General features: G+C 46.3%; 1 protein-coding gene across 3 annotated transcripts in view; it reads left to right on the forward strand.

Annotated features, from left to right (window-relative positions):
* Window positions 1–933: 933 nt before the first annotated feature.
* Cmtm6 (CKLF like MARVEL transmembrane domain containing 6) overlaps window positions 934–12,961 on the forward strand; it is a 25,377-nt gene continuing 13,349 nt past the window's right edge. For all 3 annotated transcript variants that reach the window (XR_008719491.1, XM_055601806.1, XM_055601805.1), the window contains exons 1-3: window positions 934–1,116; window positions 9,634–9,810; window positions 12,179–12,277. Coding sequence is in view for 2 of the 3 variants with exons in the window: in XM_055601806.1 (XP_055457781.1) it covers window positions 979–1,116; window positions 9,634–9,810; window positions 12,179–12,277 (414 nt within the window). In the remaining variant the exon portion in view is untranslated. The remainder of the gene's footprint in view (window positions 1,117–9,633; window positions 9,811–12,178; window positions 12,278–12,961) is intronic.

Below are 12,961 nucleotides of genomic sequence, written 5' to 3' on the forward strand. Positions count from 1 at the left end.
GGTGGGGTGCAGACCCCTGGGGCTAGCCTAGCCTATCGGATACGCTAAGTTCAGTGAGGGACGTTGCCGCAAAAACAAGGTGGATGGTGCCTGAGGGACATACCCAAGGCTGACTTCTGACCTCCACACATGCGAGCCTGCACCTTCATCCACAGGTGCACCCCACCGATAAAAACACAACTATCTGAAAGGTGAAAGAGATGGGAAGTGAGAAGGAAATCTCCACGGGAGGAGGTTGGGGGGTGTAGCTCAGCAGCAGCATGTGAGTTTTAGCATGCAGAAGCACCGAAGTTCAACACAAAACAGGCTGAGCCCGGAGGGGGAGGGACGCACGCCTGTGATCTCAGCACTTCGGAGACTGACGCTGGAGGATTGTAACTAGTTCCAGGCTAGTGGGGGCTACGTACGGAGTTCTAGGCTAGTCTGGGCTTGTGAAACTTTGTTTAAAAAAAAAAAAAATTAGACCGAAGCGAAAGTAAAAGACACAAGTCAGGGTGGAGAGATGGATGACTCAGAATGAATTCAATCCTCAGACTAACATAAAGGAATAGTTTTCTAACCCCTCACGGCGCTCATAGGTAGATGATAGATAGAAAGATAGATAAACATGCAGATAGATAGAGGATAGATAGGTTAAAAAATAAAATGTAATTTAAAAAAAACAACCCCAAACCCAAACTGGAGTTCACAGAAAGCATGGAACTCCGTGGGCTCTTCCAGAGTTAACAGCTGGAATGGCAGAAGGGGCGTGGAGAGCAAGGGGCGAGGCTAGGCGAGGGGGCGTGGCGATGGGTGGGGCGCGGCGAGGGGGCGTGGCGACCCGGGGGACTTTCTGTGGGTTGGGGCGCGCCGGGCGAGGGGGCGTGGCGAGGGCGTGAGGAGGGCGGAGCTGACCGGAAGCGGGGGCGGAGTTCCAGGAAGTGACGCCCCCTATTGCGCGACGGAGTCTTCTGCTGGACTAGCAACGTTTTGCGGGCGATGGAGAACGGAGCGGTGTATAGTCCCACCACCGAGGCGGCCCCGGGCGCCGGCAGGGGCGCGCGCAGCGGCCTGGCCGCCTACTTCTTCCTGGGAAGGCTTCCGCTGCATCGGCGCATCCTCAAGGGCTCGCAGCTGGTGAGCCCAACGGCAACGGAGGACGAGCGGGCGCTGGGGCTAGGGCCGGGACCGGGGTCGGGACCGGGACCGGGACCTGGACCTGGATCTGTAGGCTCTGGTGGATGATTCGAGGCTGCTGCTCGGCCTCCTCGTTCGGGAAGCAGCCGCTTCCACACCCCAGTTCCTTCCTTCCCCAAGAGGGAAGGGGGCGTTGCTATCTGCCTCCCTAGACCTCCTTTCCCTTCTCTCAGCTAACACTCTTTCGTTATCACTCCGAGTGCTTGCGTTTTAGACGACGGAGTGCTTTCCGTTTATCTTTCCTGGCTTTTGCAGTTTTCCGGGTGCCAGCTCACTGGGGCAGTTTAACTTGTTGGACGCTTTCTGTGTGTGTGTTTAGCTTCCACAGTGAGTTTGAGGCAGAGAGTCAGAAGGGCATCTTCCTGGTTGGTGTGTGACGGAGAGAGAACTAGATCTCTTTATTTTTGGCGGTTAAGTACCATAAAGCTTAGGCGTGAAAATAGAGACATTTTTTATATTGAACTTGCGATCTGACTGATACTCGTGTTGTTTTTCAGGGTCCCGACTCAGCGACCAATGGGCATTACTTTTTTGAAGAAGGCAATTTCAGGAAAATCAAATTGGTTGGATTGTTTGGTTTAGCTTGTGTGGGGCTTTTTGGTTTGTTTTGTGAACCATTTATGCCAAAAACAGCCCACCAGTTTCCTTGGGAAGATTTAAAATTCTTTAAACTCTGATAACCAGAACTGACATTCTTGGAACTCAGTTGACCTAGTTTCCTGGAGTAGGAAAACAGCAGTTAGAAAACTGGAGCTGCTTTTAGTTGCCAGAGTGATGGAAGCTGGGGCCGACGAGGAAGTCATTCTGAGACAACCCTGAGGACCCGGTCTTGTGTGTCCTTCTAGAATGTCTGCAGTGGGCACCTTTAGGTTCTTAGGCACTGGTTCCCTCCTTTCATCGCTCCTTGGCAGAACCAGTTCCCTTTACCCCACTCTCCCTCCACCTCCCCTTCTTTTACTTCTCCTCCCTCTCCCCTAAGCTCTTTCTCTTCTCCCTCTCTCCCTTCTCTCTTCCTCTTTCCACTCCATCTCTTTCTTCACAGGGGCTCAGTCTCATGTAGTACAGATTAGCTTCAAACTCTAATATGTTATAGAGTGTGACCTTGAACTTCTGGTCCTCCTGCCCTCCACTCCTCAGTGCTGGGATTACAGGTGTGCTCCACCTTATGGGTTTATGTGATACTGGGAATTGAACCCAGGGCCTTGTGCTTGCTAGGTAAGTGCTCCACCAACTGAGCTGTATGAAGTTCCAGACTGGCTTTCTTTTGTTCTTTCTCTACTTAGTCCTCACATACGTTCTAGAGACCAGCTGTGCTTCTCTGCGGGAAAACATGTTTCTTTTTTTTTTTTTTTTAATTTATTTTTATTTTATGTACATTGGTGTTTTGACTGCATGTATGTCTATGTGAGAGTGTCAGATCCCCTGGAACTGGAGTTTCAGACAGTTGTGAGCTGCCATGTGGTCGCTGGGAACTAAACCTGGATCCTCTGAAAGAGCAGCCAGTGCTCTTAACCATTGAGCACCTCTCCAGCCCCCAAAATGACAAGTTTTTTTCTTTCTGGCTTTAGTATTTCTTATTAGAAAGAAAAATAAAAACACCTGAAAATAAGATTTTTTTTTTTCCTGCATCTCCATGCAACAACCAGTAGAGATGACTTCCATGGAACAGCAAAAATGCTTCGATTATACAGTCATTTCTCTTTGTTCAAAAAGGTCCATTAGAAATGTGTTAGAAAGTTATAGATGAGGTCTATAAAATATCCATCCCGGCTGAGGGCTGTAGGCTTTCTTTGCCTTCTACTCTGCCATTCTTAGTGTCGTTAGATGATTTAAAGTCTAATAGAATTGCAGAGCTTTGATAAGAAAACAAGGGTGTGGAGACACCATAATCAGAAGAGGAGGAACTGTGTATTGACAAGGAACCTTCAAACCCTGAGGAATGTATTCAAACTATTTGTATTTGATTTGTTATTTTGGGTGCATAAATCTTAATAGATTTTCAAAGATTCCAAAGAGAAAAGCCTGTTTTGAAACAGGGGACTTGGGGGATTCTTACGTCAGAGCTGTGGGAGGTGGGGCAGGGTCACCTCTATGCTCTTTCTGCCCTTAGATCTCCCAGCTGCTCAGGACTTGCCCTTAGCAAGCTAAATACCAAGGGCACATGGGAGATTCTGATAAAAGTGCAAAGCTTGGCTAGCTCTTGGAATTATGCTGCTGCTTGTCACTCACATCTACCCTACATTTTGTTAAAGGCTTGTCCAAAATTTAAACACCCATCCCACTGTCTCATACCTCTCCAGAGCTTAGTAATAAATGCGTGGTTGAAACTGTTGAAGAACCCACTTGAATCTTAAATTCTATGCAACTAGACTTTGGGTTTATTTTGTTTGTAGATTTGCCGGATGTTTCTGTTTAATTTGTTATTTCCCTAAATGCTTGATGATGGAATTTGTTCCAGTTTTAATGTTTAAGTGAGCACATGAACCAGTTTATGATTTACATTTTAACTTAAATGTATCGTGTGTGTTCGCATGATATGTGTGGATGGGTGTGCATGCCATGGCATATGTGTGAAGGTCAGAGGACAGTTTTGTGGAGTTAGTTCTTTCTCTCCTTCCACCTTTTTGAGAGTTTAGGATTGAACTCAGGTCATCAGGTTTGCAGAACAAATGCTTTTACTCTGAGCCATCTTGTTGACCCCACAATCTGAATGGTTTTAAAAATGGAGTCATATGATCTTTATAGATTACATGTGTGTAAACTCACTCTTGGCTAGCATAATACTATGAAACTGAACTGCTATCCAAAGTGAATTCATATTTAAAAAAAATTACATTTATTTAATTTTATGTGTATTGCCGTTTTTCCTTTATGTTTATCTGTGCACCATGCGCATGCCTAAAGTCAAAAGAGGGTAACTGATCCTCTGGAACTAGAGTTACATGTGAGCTGCCATGAACTCCCTGGGTTTGTGTGTGTGCCCACGTGCGCTGTGAGCATAGGCCGGAAGTCAGAGTTGTATGTCTCCTCAAGGAGATAGTCTCTTCTTCAACTTGAAGTTGCTGATTTGGCTGTACTGCCTGGCTTGTCTCCACCTCCCACTGCTGGGCTTCCAGGTAGATGCTGCTGTATCTTTCTTCTCATTTTTTTGGTGGCGAAGACTCCTGTTGCCCTGGCGGGCCTTGAATTCCCCCTTATAACTGGGGGAGAGCTTAGAGTCTGCCTGTCTCCTGGGTGCTGGGATTGCAGTTGTTCACATTCAGCTTCCAGCTTCTTCTTCTTCTTTTTTTTTTAATGTGGTCTCTAGGGAATCAGACTCAGGTTTTGTAATTGCACAGCCTTTATGTTTTTCCTTGTTTTGAGACAGGGTCTCGTGTAGCAGAGTGACCTTAATTCAGACAGTGGCTGAAGGTGTCCCTGAACTCAGCACCCTTCTTGCTCTACCTCCCACGTACTGGGGTTGTAGGGTGTGCACCATGCCCAGCTTCTGCTTTGTTTCAGAGAGGATCTCCCAGTGTAACCCTGGCTAGACTGAGGCTTGCTGGGTAGTCCAGGCTGCATTCACTCACCGCAGTCCTCCCCTGTTGGCCTTCTGAGTATTGAGATCATAGGCAGGTCCAGTTACATGCTCTTAAAAACTTTTTTTTTTAGGTCTGTTTTGTGTGCATTTCTGTGTCTGTGTGTTTTTTGTGGGGCTGTGTGCATATGAGTGCAGGTACCTGCAGAGGCCAGAGTTGTCAGGTGGTTGTTGGCCATGCTACCTGGGTGCTGGGAAATGTACCCAGGTAGTCTGCAAGAGCAGTCCGTGGTCTTAACCACTGAGCCATCTTTCCGGCTTCTTAAACCTGTTTTTAATGGTGCTGTTGTCTAACTACATGCAGCTTTGTAGAGGTTGATGCCTTCTAACTAATGCCAGAACGTTCTGAAGATGATTAAAGGACAGCCTGTTAGATCTTATCGGACTAGGTCAGGTTCATCTTTAAACTCGGAAGGGAAACTGTTTTCCACACGCCCCCAGTCCACATGCAGTCATGTCCAGGGAGACTTTGGGAAACGGGCTGCGTGGGCACTTAGCTTAGTGCTCTCTGAACTATGATGTGTGCCTGCTGTTAAGAATGGATGTGTTTACCATTTCTAGTTCACAAACATTTCTTGTGTTTACCAAGAAAGCAGTAAGGGGCTTCTTATCGTTTTTTTTTTTTTTTGCTTTTCAGGGACTCGTGCTTCTGTCCTTGATCACAGCTTTCACTGTGTGAAATGCTGGTGACCACCATTTCTTGAAAATTTTCCTTCTCTTATTGAGCACATTTTTTTCCTTTTTTGATATAGAAAGTATCTGTTTACTGAAACAACTAAAATATAATTAAAATAAAACACCCCCATGAGACTCACTCTTAGGTGTCACTGTTAGACAAACTGTTTGGAATATTTTTACTTGCTTTAAAAATTTTCAGTTTTGCATGCCTGTAATCTCAGCACTCTGGGAGGCAGAGGCAGGTGAATTGCTATGAGTTGGAGGCCAGCCTGGTCTACAAAGCGAGTACATGACAGCCAAGGCTACACAGAGAAATCCTGTCTTGAAAAAAAAAAAAAAGGCTCATACAGATACCCACTGTGGGTGCACTTGGCCCTGGAGATGGAGTGGTGCTGAGGGTGGTTCTATGAGTTGCTGAGGGAGGAGACAGTGTCACGTTGGCAGTAGTGTGTAGCGCTAAGTTCTTGCCCTTTAAAACCTAGGGGTCAGAACCAGGAAGTGTTGAGTGTAAATACTGAACCCTTTCATGCTTCTAGGATGGCAGGTAGAACCTGCCGTCAGTCAGAATGGCTGCTGTTAGTACACGGAGCGGGGCAGCTGGTGGCCTCTGCTGCCGTGTCTGTGGTGTAGGCAAGGTGTCTCGGTCTTGCAGCCCTCACAGAGAACAAGTCCTCAGAGTTTTCTCACAGTCACTGTAGCCAAGAATTACCTTGAACTCTTGACCCCCTGCCTCTGTGTATCAAGTGCTGGAGCTGCAGGGGTGCCCAGCACACCCCGCTTCAGTTGAGTTTTATATACATGGGTATACTTCTATTTTATGTGTAAGGTTTTTTCTCTGCATGTATGTTTGGACTATGTGCATGCTTGATACCCAGGACAGCCAAAAGAGGGCAGTGGACCCCTGGAGCTGGAATGATAGACAGTGTGAGTCTCTGCATAGGTTCTGGGAATTGAACAGGTGTTGTCTGGAAGAGCAGCCTGTACCAACCATCTCAGCAGCCCCACTGTAGGTGTGGTTACCAGATACCTCCTTGGCTCTCATTTGGATGAGCTTTAACATATGCAAATAGTGTAAGGAGAGCCTTAGGCACTTAGGGCTCACTGGACTCTCTTCCTGGAAAGTCGTACTATGGGCACCAGCTCAGGTTAAGGAAGCAGTTCTGTCTCAGTGTATCACCCTATGCCCTGTGATGTTTTGTGGGGAATGCTTCCAGGGAAGTTGTTCGGGATGTGGGGGTCTACTCTATGTCTGGTTAACCTTACAGGAAATCAGAGCGAGAAGGTCTATTTTTGTTCTGGTATACAATCTGTTTAGTTGTGAGGCAGGGAAGTTCCTTAGAACAGAGGTTCTCATCCTGTGGGTTGGATCCCCTTGGAGGGGGTTAGACGACCCTTTCACAGGGGTTGCCTAAGGCCATCAGAAAACACAGATATTTACACTATGTTTCATAACAGTAGCAAAGTTACAGTTATGAAGTAGCAATGAAGTTAATTCTATGGTTGGGGTCCCCACAACATGAACTTTATTGAAGGGTCACAGCATTAGGAAGGTGGAGAACCCCTGCATTAGAGGATTAGATGCCACTTTGCACTTGACCATTATTTTCCTTTTTCTGATTACTTTTTATTTATATTATTGTTATTTTGGTTTTTCAAGGGTTTCTCTGTGTAGTACTGGCTGTTCTGGAACTTGCTGTGTAGACTCAGAGCTCCACCTGCCTCCGACTCCCTAGTGCTGGGATCCAAGATGTTGCCACTATCACCTTGCTGCTGCTGCATTATCATCGTCGTCATCATCATCATCATCATGTAGCGTTTTGGGGTTTTTTTGAGACCCAGCTGTACTGGAACTCATTATGTTGATCAGGCTGGCCTGGAACTCACAGAAATCCCCCTGCCTCTGTCTCCCAAGTACTGGGATTATAGACGTGAGCCACCATGCCTGGCTCTTGCTTGCCTCTTGACCCAGGGTTAACTTTATTAAATTCTGTGTATAGAAAGCTCTTAGATTACAGGTGTGTGCTAGGCCTGGTTGAAACCATAATCACCTGTTTAAAATAAACAAAGTTCTTGGATTAAAAGTGTGAGATAGGGCTCAACCACACCAAACAAGAAACAAGGCTTTACAGTTCATAATTTTGGGGTTCACAATGGGACAAAATACCCTGCAACAGTAACCTTTTAAGGCTGAATTAATTAACTTGCTAGTGCTAGTTATTGAACTCAGCGCCTCACACACGCTCAGCACTGCACTCTGCCAGCCCGGCTGTAGCCTCAGCTGCCGGACACTGGTTTTTTCTTCCTTTGGACAGTTGCCTGGAGATGGATCTAAGCTGGGCATTGCTTTGGCTGTTGAAGGACATCTGCATGGTTTCTGGCCGTATGAATAAGTCATCATAAGGAGTACTGTGCGTGCTTAGCCTTTGAAGAAGCTGCTTCCTAGTGCTGCTCTGTTGACACTTGGGTGTCTGTTGTTGTTTTTTTATTGTTTGTTTGCTTTTTGAGACAGGGTTTCTCTGTGTGTAGTCCTGGCTGTTCTGGAACTCTTTGTAGACCAGGCTGGCCTCAAACCCAGAGATCCACCTGCCTCTACCTCCTAAGTGCTAGGATTAAAGGCCTGGGTCACCACGGCCGCTCCGATGACATTTGTGATGAAAGTGTGGTTGTAGTGCAGTTCTTAATTTTCATTTTTCTCTTCTTCTCCAAGCTATTCTGTTTCTTGTTGCTTTTGGGTTTTTTTTTTTTGCAGTGCTGGGAATTGAGCCAAAGGCCCCCCGAATGTCAGACATGTAGTCTACCACTGAGCTACACTCCTAGCTCCTAGGTATCTGTTTTTGGAGACAAGGTCTTACACTGTGGCCCGGGCTGGCCTGGAACTCCCGTGGATCCTGCTGCCTCAGCTTGCCAAGTGCTGGATTTATAGGTGTGCACCAGCACTCTAGCCTGCTTTGTTGATTTCTTTTGTAGCAGTCGTAGGCCACTCTGTCTGGCTTTCTCTCCTGCCTCACTGGGGTGAGGTGGAATCCCCCTTTGGCCTTTGACTTTGGGTCTTCAGTCCTTTTGATGATCTGGGCACTCAGAAGGAGATTCCCACATTTTACAAAACCCACTCTCATGAACAGTCTTCTTCCACCTTCTAAAGAGTTAAACCCCTGAGCACCAACCGCTTCTGGTACAGAGCTGCTCCCTGCCTGTCTTCAGCCCCTTCCCCAGCAGATGGTTTCTACACGATGGCAAAATGTGCATACTGCTCTAAGCTCCAACCTTCCTGTGACCTCCTCCACTGCACCCTGACTGGTGGGTCACACTTGACCCTGCTTTTCTTATCTTCTGCCTTGTCATCCCCCTTCCCTCCCCCGTCCCTTTCCCTTTCCGTCCAGTCCCCTCCCCCTGCTCCCACTCCCTCCCACTCTGTCTCTTCTTCCTCAAGTACAGACTTGTCTAGCTTCTCTCCCAGACTGGAGTTTGCTTGCCAGTGCCACTTTCTTGTAGCGCAGTCTAACTCAGGAGGCCCAGGGTTCTTGACCTCTGAGTAGCGGGAACACCCTTCCCACCTTCTCCCAACAGACGCGCCGGCACTCCTCCCAAACCCCTGGCTGCTGTTCTCACTGCTCTTGTTGGCATCTCTTTTTGGCAAACTCTTCACATCTGCCATGTAGGACAGCTGCCTCTCAGGGTGTTCTTGACCCTGTCCTTGGCTGCCTCCCTGTCTCTGGGAGTGACACTTCCCCTGACCTCTAGACTAGTCAGTCTCCTATTTGCCTCCAGCTGTACCTCTGCCTGACTCTCACTGACTCTTTCATTACAACACTGAGGAAAGTGGCTGTGCACGGCGGTACTCGGCTTTCTCTCCTTCTGGAGGTCCTTCCTGTGGGCTGTTACAATACTCTCATTTCCAAGTCTCAGTGGCTGGCACACCGTAGTTAACTGGGTGTATCCTTTCAAGGCAAGCAGACGGCAAGTTCTATTTATCAAGTTTGTTTGCTAATCTTGTTTGCCCCAGTCTGTATTTTACATACACTTGAGTAAACAGATAGTGGGTTTAATTTTTTTTAGAAGGGGGGAATCTCACAGTGTTGGCAAGGCTGGCGTTGAGCCTTTGAGCCTTCTAAGTGTCTAGGTCTACAGGCACAGCCTACATGCAGGTTTTGAATGTGGTGTATTATCTTGACTCACCGAGGTCAAATGGTTTCCTTCCGTAGCTGCTGTCCCTGCTGGCCTTCATCTGTGAGGAGGTTGTGACCGAGTGCGGGCTGTGCGGAGGCCTGTACTTCTTTGAGTTCGTGAGCTGTAGCGCCTTTCTCCTGAGCCTGCTGCTGCTGATCGTGTACTGCACGCCGGTGCACGACAGAGTGGACTCTAGCAAGGTCAAGTCCTCGGTGAGTGGGGAGCACTTGGCCCCTGTGTCGGGAGCACCTGTCCTGATTGTGAGAACAATCAAGTCACCTAATTCATGTTAGACATTTTCTTGTTTTTTTTAAAGACAGGGTCTCACTAGTCCAAATTGGCCTTGAAGTTGTGATCTTCCTGCCTCAGCTTCCTGAGTGCTGGCATTAAAGGATTGGGCCACCTCGCTTTACCTAAACATTTTTTTTTTTTTTAGAAGTTTGATTTTGTCACTTTTTATTTCTTAGGTTTTAGAATGTCACTCACTGGCTCTACAGTTAGGAACTGAGTGCTTGCTCCCTGCCAGACACTGCACAGATGGGTGGTAACCGATCATGGGGTCTTTAACACACATTCTATCTGTATTTTGCTGTTATTTTACTTTTTTTCTTTTCATTACTCAAGACAGGATTTCTCTGTGTAGTCCTGGCTGTCCTGGAACTCACTTTGTAAACCAGACTGGCCTCGAACTCAAAGAGATCCACCTGCCTATTGCACCCCTCAGCCCAAGTGCTGGAATTAAAGGTATGCACCACCACTGCCCAGCACTTTCCTTTAATTATATAACAAAATAAAAGCTGTCTTCAGGTGGGTAAAGAGTGTATTTGTTGGTTCACTATTAAGTGTTTCCCAGGCTAGGAGAGGCGGCCACGTGATGTAAAGCCCTTACATCACAGATGTAAGGACAGGAATTTGGGTCCCCAGCATCCACACATGGCCACTCAACTGTTATCCCAGCTCTGGTGACAGAGGCTAGACCAGCCAAGTCAGTGAACTCTGTATTCCCATAAGAGAAGCTGCTGGTATTAGCTGGAGAATGTCTGGAAAGATGCTTTCATTTGCCTCTGCCTCCAGGTGCACACACATGCAAATGTACAAACAGATATATACACATGTAAACGAGCAGGCACAACCCACACAAAGCTGACTGGGGTATAGTTCAGCTGGTAGAATACTCACTTGTTTGCACTGGAGCCCTGGGCTTTATGAATTGGTGTAGTGGTATATGCCTGTAATCCCAGCAGTCAGGTCCTGAAGAGAACTTACTCCCAAAGTTGAACCCCAGCCTCCACACACATGCAGTAGCACCTGCATGCCCTGATGCTAACAATAAGAACTGAACAAGATGTTACAGAATTAGGAAGTTGTATAGCTAGGATTTGAACTGAGGTAGTCTGACTTTAGATACTATGTTTATTGAATAGTGAATCTTGCTTTAAAAAATATATTATTTTGTGTATGTGTTTGTGTGCGTGTATGTTAATACGCTGCACGAATACCTGGTATGCGTAGAGGCCAGAGGAGAGGGTTGAATCCCCTGGAAATGGAGTTACAGATGGTTGTGAGCCACAGTGTGGGTGCCAGGAATTGAACCAGGGTGCTCAGCAAGTTCTCTTAACTGTAAAGGAATCTCTCCAGCCCCAGCAGTGCATTTTTTTTATCTCAAGATGTTGGTCCTAGAAAGGTGGTAATCTCAGTACTTGGAAGGTGGAGGCAGGAGGATCAGAACTTCATGGCCACTCTAGGTTACATGAGAACTTGTGAGAAACAAATATAAAACCACCAAACAAGCACTCTGGGAATCAGAGGCAAACGGAGCTCTGTGAGTTCAAGGCCAGCCTGGTCTATAAAGCAACTCTAGGACAGCCAAAGCGAACACAGAAAAACCTTTCTGCCTCGAAAAAAACAAAACAACAACAAAACCACACCAAACAAAAGTTTAGTTTGCCTAGCATTCATAAAGCTATAGGTTTACTCCCCCAGTAAGACCAAAAACAAAGACAAAAAACAAAAGGAAACAAACACAAAAACCCAAAACTTATTCAAAAACAAAAAATGGTCTGGAAATTGTGGCACATGCCTATAATCCTGGCACTCAGGAAGCAGAGGCAAGTGGTTGGATCTCTGTGAGTTCAAGGCCAGACTGTTCCATATGTTGTGTTCTAGACCAGCCAAGACTACATGGTGAGAACCTGTCTCAAAAAGAAAAATTTTGTAATATACTATTACATGCAGCCTAGAGTAGATAGTGTTCGAATAAAGGGCTTATTGGAAAGGTAGCAGGCTAGCATAATTAAGTTTGGTTTGCAGGAAGAATGTAAGTTCATTCAGGGATTTTGAAATTAAAAATGGGGGCTGGAGAGATGGGTCAGTGGTTAAGAGCACTGACTGCTCTTCCAGAGGTCCTGGGTTCTATTCTCAGCACCCACACGGCAGTTCACAACTGTGTAACTCCAGGATCCAACACCTTTACACAGAATACAAGCAGGCAAAACATCAATGCACATAAAATGAAAATAAAAAATGTTAAACTTTGTCTGCTACTCTAACCAACTGTGTTCTTGTTTTCTCTGTGTTTAGGATTTCTACATCACCCTCGGAACAGGGTGTGTCTTTCTGCTGGCATCTATCATTTTTGTTTCTACCCATTCCGGGACCTCAGCTGAAATTGCTGCGATTGTAAGTCCTTTGCATTTTGGGCCTTATTTTTGTTTCCTTAAAAATAGAGAATTTAGAAAGTTCTTGATAAATTATATATGAGTAATAATTATTACTTATTTGCTTATATTCATGTGTATGTAATAATAGGTGATAATTATTACATTTATTTATATCCATGATGTGTATGTTTGTGTGGGGTGGGCACCTATGTGCCATGGTCTATGTGGAAGTAGGAAGTGATCTTTAGTGCTGGCTCTGCCTTTCTACCTTACTTGAGGTGGTCTTGTCAGTGCTGTGTGGCCGGGCCAGGCAGCTCACTGGTGTCCAGCCCTCTTTTTGAGGTAGCCCTGGCTGGCCTGGCACTCAGTACTGGCATAGAGTCATCTGACCTGGCCCCACCAGCTTCTTGGAATCTCCTCCTCCTACTTCCCATTTCCTGTAGGTGTTTTGGGACTGCAGATGCTTGTGACGATGTGTTTGACTTTTGGTTCCGGGATGTGGACGCAGCTCTTCAGGCTTGTGTGCCAAACTTTTACCCACTTTTACCCGCAAACTTCTTCCCAGCTCAAGAATAGTTTTTCTCCTACTTCTTAATTTAAAAGTAGAGCTAAAAGTAAAAGATGGGAGTCTTAAGACCCTAGGAACTTGTCTGGACTGTGTGTGTGTGTGTGTGTGTGTGTGTGTGTGTGTGTGTGTGTGTGT

Source organism: Psammomys obesus, unplaced genomic scaffold (assembly GCF_907164565.1).
Source record: "Psammomys obesus unplaced genomic scaffold, mPsaObe1.curated_primary_1811, whole genome shotgun sequence".
Classification (NCBI taxonomy): Eukaryota; Metazoa; Chordata; class Mammalia; order Rodentia; family Muridae; genus Psammomys; species Psammomys obesus.